This window comes from Plasmodium falciparum, assembly GCF_000002765.6.
Source record: "Plasmodium falciparum 3D7 genome assembly, chromosome: 11".
Lineage (NCBI taxonomy): Eukaryota > Apicomplexa > Aconoidasida > Haemosporida > Plasmodiidae > Plasmodium > Plasmodium falciparum.
This window is the reverse complement of record NC_037282.1, coordinates 522,501-540,000: the sequence shown is the minus strand read 5'-3', so window position 1 is coordinate 540,000 and position 17,500 is coordinate 522,501. Positions and strand designations below refer to the sequence as shown.

The 17,500-nt window shown below is 18.1% G+C and overlaps 8 protein-coding genes across 9 annotated transcripts in view; 3 read left to right on the top strand and 5 right to left on the bottom strand.

The window, feature by feature from the left end:
• Positions 1–98, bottom strand: part of PF3D7_1114100.1 (rhomboid protease ROM1) — a gene marked incomplete at both ends in the record, with an annotated part of 1,485 nt that extends 1,387 nt beyond the window's left edge. For both annotated transcript variants that reach the window (XM_001347784.2, XM_024473312.1), the window contains one exon: positions 32–98. In XM_001347784.2, coding sequence (XP_001347820.2) covers positions 32–98 — 67 coding nt within the window. The remainder of the gene's footprint in view (positions 1–31) is intronic.
• Positions 99–1,703: 1,605 nt separating this feature from the next.
• Positions 1,704–2,354, bottom strand: PF3D7_1114000 (dynein light chain Tctex-type, putative; the record flags this gene model as incomplete). The annotated part of the gene is made up of 2 exons (XM_001347783.1): positions 1,704–1,820; positions 1,944–2,354. The coding sequence occupies 2 exons, from the start codon at positions 2,352–2,354 to the stop codon at positions 1,704–1,706; spliced, it is 528 nt and encodes a 175-aa protein (XP_001347819.1).
• Positions 2,355–3,501: 1,147 nt separating this feature from the next.
• Positions 3,502–5,028, top strand: PF3D7_1113900 (mitogen-activated protein kinase 2; the record flags this gene model as incomplete). The annotated part of the gene is made up of 1 exon (XM_001347782.1): positions 3,502–5,028. One exon carries the CDS (start codon positions 3,502–3,504, stop codon positions 5,026–5,028), a length of 1,527 nt encoding a protein of 508 aa, XP_001347818.1.
• A 1,687-nt stretch (positions 5,029–6,715) lies between these two features.
• On the top strand, positions 6,716–8,824 carry PF3D7_1113800 (conserved Plasmodium membrane protein, unknown function; the record flags this gene model as incomplete). Its single annotated transcript, XM_001347781.1, has 1 exon — positions 6,716–8,824. The coding sequence occupies one exon, from the start codon at positions 6,716–6,718 to the stop codon at positions 8,822–8,824; it is 2,109 nt and encodes a 702-aa protein (XP_001347817.1).
• A 613-nt stretch (positions 8,825–9,437) lies between these two features.
• PF3D7_1113700 (glyoxalase I) lies at positions 9,438–10,508 on the bottom strand (the record flags this gene model as incomplete). Its single annotated transcript, XM_001347780.1, has 1 exon — positions 9,438–10,508. The coding sequence occupies one exon, from the start codon at positions 10,506–10,508 to the stop codon at positions 9,438–9,440; it is 1,071 nt and encodes a 356-aa protein (XP_001347816.1).
• Positions 10,509–11,298: 790 nt separating this feature from the next.
• Positions 11,299–12,429, bottom strand: PF3D7_1113600 (conserved Plasmodium protein, unknown function; the record flags this gene model as incomplete). Its single annotated transcript, XM_001347779.1, has 1 exon — positions 11,299–12,429. The coding sequence occupies one exon, from the start codon at positions 12,427–12,429 to the stop codon at positions 11,299–11,301; it is 1,131 nt and encodes a 376-aa protein (XP_001347815.1).
• Positions 12,430–13,412: 983 nt separating this feature from the next.
• Positions 13,413–15,509, bottom strand: PF3D7_1113500 (GTP-binding protein, putative; the record flags this gene model as incomplete). The annotated part of the gene is made up of 1 exon (XM_001347778.1): positions 13,413–15,509. One exon carries the CDS (start codon positions 15,507–15,509, stop codon positions 13,413–13,415), a length of 2,097 nt encoding a protein of 698 aa, XP_001347814.1.
• A 1,667-nt stretch (positions 15,510–17,176) lies between these two features.
• The window catches only part of PF3D7_1113400 (ubiquitin domain-containing protein DSK2, putative), a gene marked incomplete at both ends in the record, with an annotated part of 1,703 nt that continues 1,379 nt past the window's right edge, over positions 17,177–17,500 (top strand). The window contains 2 exons of the mRNA XM_001347777.1: positions 17,177–17,321; positions 17,460–17,500. The exon at positions 17,460–17,500 is cut by the window's right edge and continues 55 nt beyond it. Coding sequence (XP_001347813.1) covers positions 17,177–17,321; positions 17,460–17,500 — 186 coding nt within the window. The remainder of the gene's footprint in view (positions 17,322–17,459) is intronic.

Below are 17,500 nucleotides of genomic sequence, written 5' to 3'. Positions count from 1 at the left end.
TATATATATATATAATATTGTTATTGCATACTTCTGTTGAAGGGTGTATTTTCGGCATAATCATCTCGATACTCTGCTAGCGTATGAATATTACTCATGGTTTATTACATAAATAATTCAAGTATAATAATAAGGATAAACAGAAAAAAAATTATTGTTGTGTAACTATAATTTTAAACGACTGAAAAATATATCAATAAACAAAAAAAAAAAAAAAAAAAAAAAAAAAAAGAAAAATACTAAACAACAATATCTTAAAAATTTATATGTATATTAAAAAGATATAATTATAAAATAGGACTCACAAAAATGGCTAGCTGGAAAAAAAAAAAAAAAAAAAAAGAGAAAAATTATAATAAATGTTATATTATATATACATATATGTTTTTTTTTTTTTTTCTTTTTTTTTATTTGTGCTGTTCTTAATTATCAAATTTATATATATGAATATATATACCATTCATAATACAGCTTATATTTGTATACGTTTCAAATTATAATATATACATATATATTAAATATATATATATGTATAGTCCTAATACATATAAAGAAGAATTGTGTTCTTTTTTTCTTTAATTTCAAGGAAATTATAAAATAGTGGATTTATAAAATATTTATGTATAAGGGAAAATGAACATTTATATTTTAAAAAACTATATAAACACATGCTTATAATTAAGGGAGAAAAAAAAAAAAAAAAATATATATATAAATATATATATTAAAAATATAAAATGAATAACCATACGAATTTAAATGATCTAATGTTACATGTCACTATTTAAAATAATATATATATATATATATATAATATATACATAAACTAATTTTACATATTTCATTCATAAGCATATATTATATTCTTTTAAATATTATTCATTCATATATATATATATATATATATATATATATGTATATATTTATATATATATTCATATATGTAGAGTTGAAAAACTATAATTTATGAATTTTTCATTTTTTATAATGAAATTATATTTTTATTGAAGAAAAAAAAAAAAAAAAAAGAACAAAAAAAAAAAAATAAATAAATAAATAAAGAGCGCATGTGTTCCCTTTTTGTTACTTTTTTTTTTTTTTTTTTTTTTTTTTCTTGCTTTTCTTTCCTTTTGTGTTGGTTCATATTTATAATGAATTATTCTTCTATTTGTAAATGTTGTAAACATTTTTCAAATGTTGGAAAAATTTGTTATAAGAAAAAATGAAGTTAATTAAATATATATTTTTAAGAAATTAAAAAAGTATATATAAACATAAAATATAAATTGTATCATGGCAAAATGAAATCCTTTATATATATATATATATATATATTTCATTTTGTTTCCATTTATTTTTGTACAATTATGAAAAATAAATATATACATAATTTTTTTATGGTTTTTATAACTTTATTGAAATATAGGGTATTATTATATTATATAAATGTATATATATATATATATATATTTTATTTTATATAATGCTGTTTTAATTTTAATTTAATAAAAAATTGGAACAAATGGAATAAAAAAGGAAAATGATTAAAAATAGGAGGGAGAAAAAAAAATAATAATAAATTGAAATAAATAAAAAAAGAAAAGATATAATATAAATAAATTACATATATATATATATATATGTCAGAACAAAATTTGTAAAATGATATTTAAAAAAAAAAAAATATATGTTTGCTTCTTTATTTATTCGTTATATAATAGGAAGACCATAACTGTGACAAATATATAATCATTTACATATTTTACAGATACATAATTATCGGTTTCTACGTTCCAAAGAGACTTGGATGCAATATGTATCTAAAAGGAAAATAAATAAAATAATACATATATATATATATATATATATATATATATATATATATGTATATATATTTATTTATTTGTTTTTTATTCATTCATTTATAGTCTTATTTCTATTACCCCTTGCTTTTTGTTTTCTCCTATTATACCTTGTACAATAATTTTGTATCTATCATTGACATAAGGTTTCATAAATTGCTCCACGTCATCAACAAGCTTTAATACGATTTTATCGTAATTACTTCTAATAACCTTATTCTGAACACATGAATTCGTATCATTTTCATTCGATGAATCATTATCGGCATCCTGGATTTCAGGTGAAGACATAACAATCTTTTCTTCAACGTATTGTAGTTTTTCATATTTTTTATTAGAAAAAAAGTTTTCTAATAATACTTTTAATTTGTCTTCACAAATATTTGCAAAGAATTGAAATCCTTCCATATCTATTTTATTTTCTTCTTTGTTATTTTTTTCAGTTTCATTTTCTTCAGAACTCTTTACATTATTCTTAGGGTTACTTTCCATCGTTATAAAAATAATGTTTTATTATATATGTATTATATTATAAGTGTGTAGAATATATATATGTATATATATATATATATATATATATATATATATATATTTTACTAACCTAATGGATACTTCTTTTCTACGTTTTTATATTCGGTAAATACACATTTAAATTATATCCTACCATTTATAAAATATAATAAATTTTTATTTATTCGTAAAAAAAAAAAAAAAAAATACAAACTATTGTGTACGTAATGATATTTCATCACACCAATAAATAAAGAAAAGAAAAGCAAATGCAATCCGGTATATAATATAGATAATTTATATGATATGTAAAGTATATATTATTATATAGAAACAAGAAATATTACGAACTGCCATTTTATTTCCCTATCAGTTATTTTTCTAATCACCTTATTTATAAATATATTCTTGGACTTTTTGTAACTTCATTTATAATCATTTTTTTATTTCACCTTATAGCCTTTCTAAACATAAGTATAAAAAAAAAAAAAAAAAAAAAAAAATGAATAATAAATGAATAATTGAAATATCTACTGTCTCCATATACATATATTATACCTATTTTATTAGCTTTATATATATATATATATATATATATATATTTATCCCATATTGAACCTTCCTATTTTCTATATTTTTCTTCGTATTATTAAAGTTTTTATAAAGGTAACATCTTGTCTTATAAAAAAGAAAAAAAACATCAGCATTATATAAAAATATTCAACTCATTATATATTAATATTTTTTTTTTTTTTTTTTTTTTCTTTTTAAATAAATATTATATATATATCTTTTCATATATAAATATTTTGTTAATGTGTCATATATACATATATATAGATATAATTAATTAAATTGACAATGTGATATAAAAATCATATATTTGTTACATATTTAATAAAATAATATCATGGCATTTTTAATCGCTCCCACATAAACAATAAAGGAAATTCAGGAAATTTGTAAATACAAATATATATATATATATATATATATTTATTTATTTATGTATGTATTATATTCCTTTTTTTTTTTTTTTTTTTTTTTTTTTTCTAACCTTTTGTGAATATCACCAATTGTTAACCTCTCAGTAAAATCTTTAAATAAAGAAATAATTTAATATTTTATCATGTTAAAAAAAAAAAAGGATTACGAAAATGCTGATTTAGAGGATTGCAATACCAAAGAGATAAAGGGATATTCAAAAGTAGGGAGCGAAAAAAATATAAAAAAAAAAATGACTTCTATAAAAGAGTCTAGTAGTAGGGATGAAGAAGAAGAAGATGCTAATGTAAATAAAAATATTAAAAAATTTAAAGAAGGCAATAAAAAAGACAATATTTCAAAAAATTGTAATATTGTAGAAAAGAAAAATAATAAAAGCAAAGAAGAGAAAATAAATATCAAAGAAGCTATTATTAAAAATGTAAAGGTACCAGATAATTACGAAATAAAACATTTGATTGGTAGAGGATCCTATGGATATGTATATTTAGCTTATGATAAAAATGCAAATAAAAATGTGGCTATAAAGAAGGTTAATAGAATGTTTGAAGATTTAATAGATTGTAAAAGAATATTAAGAGAAATAACAATATTGAATAGATTAAAGAGTGATTATATTATAAGATTACATGATTTAATTATTCCTGAAGATTTATTAAAATTTGATGAGTTATATATAGTATTAGAAATTGCAGATTCTGATTTAAAGAAATTATTTAAAACACCAATATTTTTAACAGAACAACATGTAAAAACAATATTATATAATTTATTACTAGGAGAAAAATTTATTCACGAATCAGGTATAATACACAGAGATTTAAAGCCAGCTAATTGTTTATTAAATCAAGATTGTTCAGTAAAGATATGTGACTTTGGTTTAGCTAGAACAATTAATTCAGATAAAGATATTCATATTGTTAATGATTTAGAAGAAAAAGAAGAAAATGAAGAACCAGGTCCACATAATAAAAATTTAAAAAAACAATTAACTAGTCATGTAGTTACTAGGTGGTATAGGGCACCAGAGCTTATATTATTACAAGAGAATTATACAAATTCTATAGATATATGGTCGACTGGTTGTATATTTGCTGAACTATTAAATATGATGAAGAGTCATATAAATAATCCAACTAATAGATTTCCCTTATTTCCTGGATCTTCTTGTTTTCCTTTATCACCTGATCATAATTCAAAAAAAGTTCATGAAAAAAGTAACAGGGATCAATTAAATATAATATTTAATGTAATAGGTACACCACCAGAAGAAGATTTAAAATGTATAACAAAACAAGAAGTTATTAAATATATTAAATTATTTCCTACAAGGGATGGTATAGATTTAAGTAAAAAATATTCATCTATATCTAAAGAAGGTATAGATTTATTAGAATCCATGTTACGATTTAATGCTCAAAAAAGAATAACTATTGATAAGGCTTTATCACACCCTTATCTTAAGGATGTAAGAAAAGAAAATTTAGAAAATTTCTCAACCGAAAAAATAATACTTCCATTTGATGATTGGATGGTTCTATCAGAAACACAACTTAGATATATTTTCTTAAAGGAAATTCAATCATTTCATGCTGATTTAATTATACCTGCAAAGTTAAATATACATCAAAAAAGTTTCTACAATATGTAAGCATAATTTTTATCTATACAAAAATAGAAGGAATGAAGGAATATTTCATTTTACATTTTATAAATAACAAATATATAATAAATATATTATATATATATATATATATATATATATATATATTATATAATTTTTATATAAATGTACTCTTCATATTTGTCTTTTTTTTTTTTTTTTTTTTTTTAAATCACATTTTTTATTAGTGTTCACTACATTTTCAAATTAGAAACACATTATTATATGCCTATAACACCTTTTCCAAAAAAAAAGAAAAAAAAGAAAAAATATTTTTTTACATTTTTAAATGATATGTTCATTTATGATTCTTTTTCTTTGATTATGGACTTTTATATTTTTTTACCCAGACATTAAATGTAAACAATTTTTCACTTATCATGAAATATATGTACCCCTTAATAAATTATACACAAAAAAAAAATATATTATATATATATATATATTTTTTTTTTTTTGTTATTTTTTATGTGTCCCGCTTGAATAAATTAAAAATATATAACTTATACATTTATATATAAAAGATTAAAAAAATAACATATATTTTTCTTTACTCTTATGCATGTCTTAGTCACAAAAATGAAAGAATATAATTATAATAATATGTAATATATAGATTATATATACTAATCTTATTATTATATTTTTTTTATATTAACTTATTTGAATCATTATTTACAAAAAAAAAAAAAAAAAAAAAAAAAAAAGGACAAAAAAAACTCGCGAATTATAATTTATACATGTATATTATGAAATATACATAATATATTGTTATATATTATAATATATATATATATATATATATATATATATAATATTTTTTTTTTTTTTCTTTATGAGAATACCATATTTCTGTATAATATTTAAAGTAATATTTTACAATACACATGCAAATAATATTCTAAATTATTTTAATTTCTTATGAAAAGGAATTTTTTTTTTTTTTTTTTATTTTTTAAAGGAAATTTAGATGGAAATATTTTGAACATATAATTATGTATATATAAATATATATATAATATAAAATACATATATTAGATATACATGTATATATAAATCTTATTAATACATTATCAATTATTAATATATTAACATATTATTAAATTATTATAATATTATTAATTTATTTTATTAATTTATTTTATTAATTTATTATTTTTATTAAAATATCAACAGAATATGTATATATATACATACATACATACAATATATATATTATATATATATATATTAATATTTTCATTTCACGTATTATTAATAATTATATATATCATTACCAAAATAAATATATAAAAAAATAATATATATATTATATGAATTTACATTTACATTTATATTATTGTGTATTTATTAAATTTCACACCCTTCATAATATATATATTATATATATTTTATTTTTTTTATTATATTATAAATTTAAAATGCATATAAAAACAGCTAAAATGAAGTAATTTTTACTTCATATAATAAAATATGATATTAAGGACAAAAAAAAAAAAAAAAAAAAATTCAAATAATATAAAAAAAGAAAAAAAAAAAAAAAACACATATAAATATATATATATATATATATATATATATATATTATAATACATACTTTTACATTTTATTTTATATTATTTTCTTTTTGTTTTTTTTCTCTAATAAATGTTATGAAAAAGGAAATATTATAAATATGAATGAAAATCTTATTCATAAAAATTTAGTAAAGAGGATTACAAATAAAGATGATAACAATAATGTAATGGGTGATAAATCATCATGTGTGGATGGAGAAAAAGAAAATGAAGAAGAGAATGAGAAGAAAGAAAATGAAGTGAGCAAAGATAAAATACAAATTAGTTATAAGAGTATTTTTTTATTTCAGATATTTTTATTTTTGATATATTTTTTAGTATTACTTATTGGATCTTTTAATTTTTCTTTTAAACTTTTCCAAGTTAGAGAAAAACATTTATATGAATTTTTAAATAATATTAAGAGCGTACCATGTTATAATTCTTATTATATTAAGAAAGGACAAAATAATAATAAAAAACATAATAATAATAATAATAATAATATAAATGAAGGGAAAAAGAAAAGAAATATTGTGTATAAGAATACAGACAACTTAGTGCATACTCATGATAAGATTCCAAATTTAAATTTCAAATATTATTTTACAAGAGGAAAACATTATAAAATTGAGAATAATGAAATGAAAGAAGAAAATAATAAAGAAATAAAAATGTTTATATGTCTAAATAAAAAACAAAAACTCTATAATAGTGATATAAAAGAAATATTATTAAAATGGAAAACGTATGTACATAAATTTCTTCATTTTTGTTTAAATGAAATTAAAAATGCATTTTTTAAAAAAGAAAATAAAACAACCATACAAAATAATATGAAAAATTATGTACTAGATAATTATAGAAATAATAAGGATATTGAAGTTTATAAATATTTATATTATAACTTTTTATTAAATAAAAATACATCTTATAAAAATTATTATGTAAATATGGAACATATATTTTATATGTATATTAATAATATTTGTTATTATCATGATTTTAATTATATTCAAACCATTATAAGTCATAATACATCTAATACAACAACATTTATAAATATAGACAAAAATATTATGGAAGATATTTTAATAGAAAATAATAAAAAAGATATTACTTTATTCATAAATCATATCAATATATATTTAAATGACGATATATTTCATGATCTTTTAAATACCTTATATTTTAAGATATGTAATAAACCAAATTTAATTAATTATCTTAAAAAGAATGGAGAAAGTAATAATAATACATTATTAAATATGGATAATAATTTATCTGAACAAAAACATCATAATAATTTTGATAATATAAATTATTTTAAATATTATACATTATATAACAAAATTCAAGAGATAAAAAATAATACTAATCATTTTCATAAATTTATAAACAGAATACAAAAAAATATTACAACTGTGCAAGTATTAAAAGGATTAAATAAATGTTTAAAAAAATATATACGGAATTTAACAAAAATACCATTTTATTTTTTTATGGATGATTATTATGATACACCTTGTTATGTATACAGCAAATTGATTAGTAATTTATTAAGAAATTATTATAAAGGAATATTTTTATATTTTATTATTTTTATTGGATGTGTTCATGTAGTATTTTCTCCATTCCCAATAACTCTAGTACATTTTAGAAGATTTTTTATCTATTTTATAATAATAATGTATCGTCTGTTTATCTTATATTTTATACCATCTATAATTCAATATGTAATTTATAAATTTCATAATTTTAAAGAAGAATATATACATATTTTTGACTACTCAGACCATGTCATTTTATTCTGTACATTATTATTTATTATTTCTCTTGAAATCAAAGCTATTGAATATACTATCAAACATCAAGAATCCAGCTCAGATCATTTTCATTTTAAATATAACAGAAATTTCTGTTTCTTCTTTTTAAAATTCGTTTTGTATTATTATTATATTCTTATATCCTTTTTTCTATATACCAGTTATTTTACTTCTAAATTTTTTCATACAACAAATGAAATATTTGTTGCCTATTTCTTTTCAACCTTTTCTATCTTTTTCTTCTTTTATTTTTTCTTATATAAAAATTATTTCAGCTTTTATAGTATTGGAATAACTTCTTATATGAAAAAAAATAATCCTGCTCCTTCTAATGTCTTCCACACACCATCTTGTTTATCAATTACTGGAAAGTCTTTAAAAGATAAATTTAACATTGAATAATTGTGCATATATGATATACACACAATATAATAGTATGTATACACATATATATATATATATATATATATATATATATATACATACATACATATATTTATGTTTGTGTATATGTAATTTTTTTTATTTTTTTTTTTTTTTTATAAAAAAAAAATATATATATATAAATTTTCAATTTTTTTAATAATTGTTAAATGTATGTATATGTGAATATATGTCCATATATTACTCATTTTATAATATATATATATATATTGATAATGTTTAAACCATTTGTCTTTTTGTATTCATTTTAGCTTACATGTTTTATAAAATTTTGATTTTTTTTTTGTTATTAAATGAAAAAAATAAAATGATACTTATATTTATTATATATATTTATAATAATTTTTTTTTTAAATTTTTGTAATTACAACAACAGAAGAAAAAAAAAAAAAAAAAAAAAAAAAAAAAACAGTTAATTATAACAAATCGATATAAAAAATTATAAAATTAAATATATGTTCTTATATATATATATATATATATATATTTATATATATGCCTTCAAAAAAAAATATAAAATTGTTTAAATGTACATATGAACAGTCAGTATATTTATATCATTTAAATATTATTATTTTGCAATAAATGAAGTGTCCCGTTGTATAAGCTCTATGACATAATTATCAGGATCGTATATAAAAGCAATATTTTTCATTAATCCTTCAGTTACTTTTTTTTTAAATGTAACATTCAAAGTTTCTAATTCTTTACAATAATTCTCTAAGTCGTTTACTAAAAATCCAATATGTCCAAAACCTCTTGGCTCTGTATTTCCATTATGATATGAAAAATTATCATCGTCTTCTGTACCATGATTGTGTGTTAATTCTAGAACGGGTTCCCATGATTGTTTAAAATTTTCATAATCTTCATCTGTTTGATATGAATTTTTCAAAGAATTAAAATCATATATTTCATTTGTATTCTTATTTGATTGATCTTCTATCATTTCCTTATTATTTTCTGCACATGCATAATTGGATTTTAAGAAATATAAAGAGAAATCGCTACAATGTTTTACATGTATCAATTTCATACCTAAAATATGTATATAAAAATATAAACTTTTTTCAGGGTTCTTAACCCTAATCATTGTTTGAGAAAAGTTTGTAATATTTTTATAATTTTTCCATTTAACTTGATTGGATCTTTTTACAATTTCAATCCAATAATTATTAGGATCTAAAGCAAATCCAATAGTTTTCATTTTGGTTTCATGTGGTAATTTATGAAACTTTACATTTTTTTTAAATAAATTATCACACTGTTCAATAACATCATTACAATTAAATGCAATATGTCCAAATCCTCTATCATTTTCATTATTTCCGTTACTTAATTTTTCTTGACTATTATGATTATATGTAAGTTCCAAGCAAACTGTATTCAAATTCCATAAATATTTTTCAGATTCTTTCGTGTTTGGTTCAGGTAATTTCTTTCTTTCTTCTTCATCATATGGAGGAGTGATCAAGAAATAAAGAGAAAAGTTATACTCATTAAAATGATACGTATGAATATTTATCATACCAAAATTTTTTTCGTAGAATTCAACAGTTTCTTTAGGGTCATATATACGCAACATTGTTTGTTGCCACGTAACATTGTACTTCTTTACTAAATTTGATATTTCTTGTGCCATATTGTAAAATATATATGAATATTTAATAATATATATTATATATTATGTATTATATATTATATTTTATATATGTATTGTATATATATATATATATATATATATATATTTATTTATTTATTATTTTATATTATATTATATTTAGTTTTTCAAAAAATTTTTTGTTCGTTATATATACTTTTAATTAATAATCAAATTTATTAATAATGGATTATTATATATAAACATTAAAATCTTTTCAATTCAAGATGAAGCAATTTTTTAGAAAATATAATAATGAATATATTTTTTTACAAAACGATACTACATGTATTATATTAATATATTTATATATATATATATATATATATATGTATGTATCTACCTTTTTGGAATATTATATATTAATTAAATTTTTTTTTTTTTTTTTTTTAATATTGAAAAGAACAAAACGTTACAATTAAAAAATATTATTATAATTTTTATTTTTTTTCTTTTTTAAATCGTAAGTTGTTATGAGGATCTATACTCACAGTATAAACAAAAAAAAAATAATAATAAAAATAAAATATAATAATAATATATAAATATAAAAAATATATAAAGTCCAAAAAAAAAAGCATCAAAATTACTATGTGTATTTATCACAAAATCATTGTATTTTTCAAAAAACAGACTAAAAAAAAAAAAATTAAATTATTTATAATGTAAATTATAAAAAAAAAATAAAAAATAAAAAGATAAAATAAAATAAAATTTATACATCTCACAAAAACATTTATATGTATAATATTTATTCTTATTCTGTCTCCTTTTATAGTATATCTAATATACTTTTCCCCTTTTTTTTTTTGGATTTATTAAAATTTAAAAAGCCATCATTCATATTCACATTCGGAAAACCCTGATTTTTATTTTGTGCTATATTGTTGTTTTGGGATTTACGTTTTCTTTCGTTTTTAATATTTTTAGATTCACTGTTCATATTCTTATTATCATCATTTTTGTTATTTTCAATATGGACACTTTTACATTTTTCACTTTCATTCACAATGGATTTATCATAAATTTCATTACCTTTTTGAGTATCATCTTTATTTATTCCATAATCGATTCGAAATAAATAGGATAGATTTTGGTACATATCGTTCTTGTTAATAATATTATCCTGGTTAATAATATTATCCTGATTTATAATATTATCCTGGTTAATAATGTTGTCCTGGTTTATAATATTGTCCTGGTTAATAATATTATCCTGATTAATAATATTATCCTGGTTAATAATATTGTCCTGGTTTATAATATTGTCCTGGTTTATAATATTGTCCTGGTTTATAATATGTTCCTCCTTTTGCATATCTGCACAACTAACATCTTTAAGAATATCCTCATTTTTATTCTCCTGTTTTGTGATCAATTGGTTTTCAGTATTACTTGTATCATCCTTATTAAGGGGGACATTATTCTTTTTTATTTCATAATTATCAATTTCATTAATTAAAAAGAAATTAACATTTGACAAATTACTGGTGGATGGTTTATGTTTGTCACTATGCTTAAGGGGATATATGTTTTTATGTTTGCTTAAATGTTGTAAATTTATTTTTTTTTTACGTTTACAAAGTAAACACGTGTAAGTTGCTTTCCCTTGATTCGGACTATGGGTGATCTTACAATTATAAAATGGAATATATATTAAATTACAATAATGACAACATATATTATCAAATAATAAATTATTTTTTGTTATTTTTTTTATCAAGGTAATATACTTCATAGATAATTTTACATTTATATACACTGCAGATAATGCTAAATTCCATAAATATTCAGCTCGCTTACCAATTGCTTCATCATTTATTATTTCTGACATATTTATTTTCTTAATGTATGATAAGCACGTTTCTTTTTTCTCTTTGTTCTCATCATCTTCAATGTTCATAATAATTACTTTTATTTTTTTTTTTTTTTTAAATATATAAAGGGGGGTAAAGAAAATTTTTGGTATATAAAGAATAAATAATTACAATGCGAAATGCATTAGATGCTTATTATATAATATATATATATATATATATATATATATAATAATTTTTATAAAGAAAAAAAATTATTAAATATGAAGCGGCATGGATGTTAACATATTTATAAGTTTTTATATATTATAAACATGTTCCTATATTTTAAGTTGTTTAATGTATTTATGGATATATTATATATATAAATATATATATATATATATATATATATATATATATATATTTTTTTTTTTTTTTTTTTTCTTGATACGTTACATTTTTCTCTAGATTAATTAAAAAATGAACTTATTTAAATACAATAAAAGAAATGGGTATTATTGTATAAAAAGCGCATTATGTAATTAAAAATTAGATATTTAAATAAATAAATAAATATATATATATATATTTATTTATTTATTTATATTTATGTAGAGATTAAAAATATAAAATAATAAAACATAACATAATTAATATACTTATATATATTATATTCATAATATGCCTTAAGCCAATAAATAATTAGATGACATAAAAATATACCAACATATAACAGTATATTTATTATATATATGATAACATATATATTTTAAAGAATTATATATACAAAAAAAAAAAAAAACTTATATTTTCAAATTATAAAAAGGCTATTAATATATAATATATATAAAAATATTTATTTTTTATAACTTGAAATATATATAAATAATAAACAATATATATTATATATAATATCCATATATATATATATAAACTTATTGGGTGTTAATATACATTTCTTTACCCCACCTTTTTTATTTTATTTCAACTTTAAGATTGTATTCTAAATATATATATATATATATATATATATATATATATATATATATATATGTAATTTATAAAAATCATTAAAAATATCATGCAATTAATTATCACTCTTGTATGTTTCTTTAATTTCAAATTTTTCATAGTACTTTTTTAAATTAGATTTATTCTCAACCAATTTTATAAAGGTTGTGTTTCCATCATCTGAATAAGATATAGAATGAGGAACTACTTTATAATTTTTCATAAGAAAATTAATTCTTTCTTTTGCTTCACTGGTTGGGAATTGTAAGTTTAATATATGAACATCTTTAATTTGATTAATTAAATGTTCAATAATTTGAATAAGATAATTACAGTTTGTTCCATATTTTGCTGAAATGGGTAAGGCATTTTTTGGTTTATTCTTACATAAAGTATATAATTCATTATCTGTTAATTTGTCAATTTTATTCCATACTTCTATTACATTATTTTTTATAAATTCATCAGATATACCTATTTTATTTAAAGTTTCAAGAACACACTTTTTATGTTTATCTTTATATGGATGACTAACATCAATAACGTGTATAATAACATCAGCTGTTTTTATAGCTTCTAAGGATATTTTAAAAGATTCATATAATGAATATGGTATGTTTTGTATAAAACCTATGGAATCTACAAAAATAGTGGAATAACATGTAGATATATTTAAATTTTTATAAGCATTGTCTAATGTTTGGAATAATAAATTTCTAGCTTTTAAATTTGATTTTGTTAAATAATTAATCAATTTTGTTTTTCCAACATTAGTATATCCTACAATAGCTATTATAGCTTTATGTTTTCTAGAATTATTTTGTAAAATCATATTGTTTTTACATTTTATTAATTCGTTTTTTAATTTACTATATAAATTATTTATAATTCTTTTTTCATATTCTTTATAAGTTTCATTACTTTTTATATAATTACTCGTATATCCAGAAAAATTCACATTGGATTTTTTATTCTGTTTACCTACAGTAAAAAAATTCAACTTGGTATATTTCTCTTCATAATCGATACATGAACCTCCTAATACATTATTTTCTATATACTTTATGTATTTCATTCTTGATTTACTATCTTCTGAATAAGTATTTAAAACAAAGTTTGCTCTAGCTAATTCGAGTTGTAATTTGCTTAAATTGTTTTTTGCTCTGCTTTTTAAAATATATAAAATCATACTATACCTGTCGAATAGTTCTACGTACATTGGTATGTTTTTAGAACATTCTTGTGTATCACTTATTTGTTCGTATGGAATATCATTTGCTTGTTCGCAAGATGTATCTCCTATGTGTTCATTTAATACATTCATATTTTGTTCGAGGTCCACATCATCACATTGCTCATCTTCCTTATCTAAAAAATTATTATACGCATCTAGACAATACGAACTATTATCAATTATTATGTCATCACTATCACAATTATCAAATTTAACGTCCGACACCCTTTCATACATTTCAGAGTTGTCACGTTCTCTTTTGTTATTTAATATAAGTTCATCTTGATAACTTTTTAACAAGCTATTAAATAAAAACTCCAAGTTACGAAATTGTTCAGGTGACAATAAGGTGTTAATAAAAATGCACGGGGTTGGGTTTTTCAAATAATATTTTGATAATTCATTTAATTTACCTTTACTAAAATAAAATTTATTGTCTATATGATTAACTTTAATTAAAATAGATTCGGCTACTTTACGTTCAATTTCGTCATAATTAATATATTTACTTGATGATTTATCAGTAGTAAAAGACATTTCATTGGGAATTTCTTTTTCACTTTTTTCAAAAACATGATGGTGTTCATTATTTTGTGATAATTCTTTGTTGGGTACTTGACCTTCATCAATTTTATCATTTTTCGGATCGTTTTTTTTTTTTTGTTTTTCATTTTTTAAATACCATCCCCCTAAAGGCATAGATATACCTTTGGCAATTTGGAAGTTGGCTGATTTTGCTAAGCCTAAAGCCTCTTGAGCATCATAAATTATCTCTTGAAATAATTTGTTAGAATTATTTTTACTTCTTTTTAATATAGGGTGCAATACAATAATTTCCTTCTTTTGAGATTCATTATGATAATATATATTGGATTTGTTTGTGAAATATCTTTTCTCTATTTTGTTTACATTTTTTAATAAAAATAATATTCTTCCCATATTTTTTAAAAAAACAACATTGTGTAGATTCTTTTACAACATATATATATATATTTACAGCGAGAGAGAGTATTAGGAGACTATACGTGGTATAAAAAAAAAAAAAGAGATAAAAATAAAGATATAGATAAAGATAAGATAAACGCTTAAATATTCTAATTGAAAAATGACATTATTTTATTTTTTTTATTGTTAAATACCTAAGAACTATTTACACACATATACAAAATATATATATATATATATATATATATATATATTTATTTATTTAATTTGTAACCAACTAGAACATTGTTTTTCTTTTTTCCATAATATTTTTCTATTTACATTTCATAAGACTTCAAATTATAAATAAGCATATAATACATATATTTTTTTTTTTCCTTTTTTCCCCCCAAAATTTTAAAGCAATTAAATATTGGGGATTTATTCTTAAGGCACATTTAAAAATTTCATTTCTCCATTTTGTTTATTCATATCTTTTCTTTTCTTTTTTATTTAAAAAACGCAGGTATATACAACCCTATAAATATATATATATATATATATATATAAATTATGTGGATCTTTTTTAAGAATAATAATATTATAATAAATATATAAATATAATTATATATTATTAATAAATATTACCGTATTTTACCAATAATTTTAATATATAAAATACGCTAATATACTACTATTTAAAATAAGTACCCTTTAAATATAAATGTACTAATAAACCGTAAATTTTAATACACTCTTTTTATTTTATATAATATATATATATATATATTTATATATACAATATATTTTTTTATATACCATTCATAATAATTTCATAATACGTGCACATAATATATAAAAAAAAAAAAACTTTTAAGGAAAAAATTATTATATATATAAGGTAATTAATATATATTAAATAAAATATATTTCTTATAAAATAATAATGTTAAAATATATAATAATTTTATATATTTATATAATGGGAAAAATATAAAAAAAAAGTTCATTAATATTATGCTATTTAATATATATATTATATTATATACATATATATATATTTATATATATATATATATATATATATAATATAATAAATAAATTTATATATATATATGTAATATGTAATAACTATAATAAATAATCCCCTAAAATGTTAAGATATACTACAAAATAATATGTATAATATATTTTATTATATATTATAAAAAGGAGTAGAATTTCATTTCATTCAACTTAGTTTTTTTTTTTTTTTTTTTTTTTTTTTTTTTTTTTTTTTTTAATATATATAAAATGAAAAATTAGTTTTTTTCGAACAGATTTTTTTTTTTTATGAGCTTAATATAATAATATATATATATAAGAAAAAATTTGAAATTAAAAATTAAAATATTTTGTTAATATATTAAAGTAGAGATTTTTAAATTAATTATAATATTATAATAATATATACATATATCATTCTATTTTATATTTTTTTTTTTTTTTTTTTTTTTTTTAATAAATATATAATAATTACATATAATACGTATACAACATATATTTTTTATACAATAAGAAAAAAAAAAAAAAAAAAAAGAAGAAAAGAAAAGAAAAGAAAAATTTATATATATAATATTTCATTTATATTTTTTTTTTTTTTTTGGAAAAAAATTATAATATATAATAATTAAATAATCAAGATGGTAATAAATGTATCTTTTAAAGTTACTGGGGGTAAAGAATTTACTGTAGCCATTGAACCAGATATTACAGTATTGGATTTAAAAAAAATTTGCGCTGAACATGTAGATATACCTGTTGAAGCACAAAGGATAATTTTTAAAGGTTTGTAATTAATGTATAATAAAAGAAAGGAAAATTGTATGTATGTATATATATATATATATATATATATATAAATATTTATATATTTATGTATTTATATTTGTTTATATTATTTTATTTTTGTGTTTCTTATTATAGGCAAAATATTGAAGGATAAAGAATCATTAACCTTATATGGT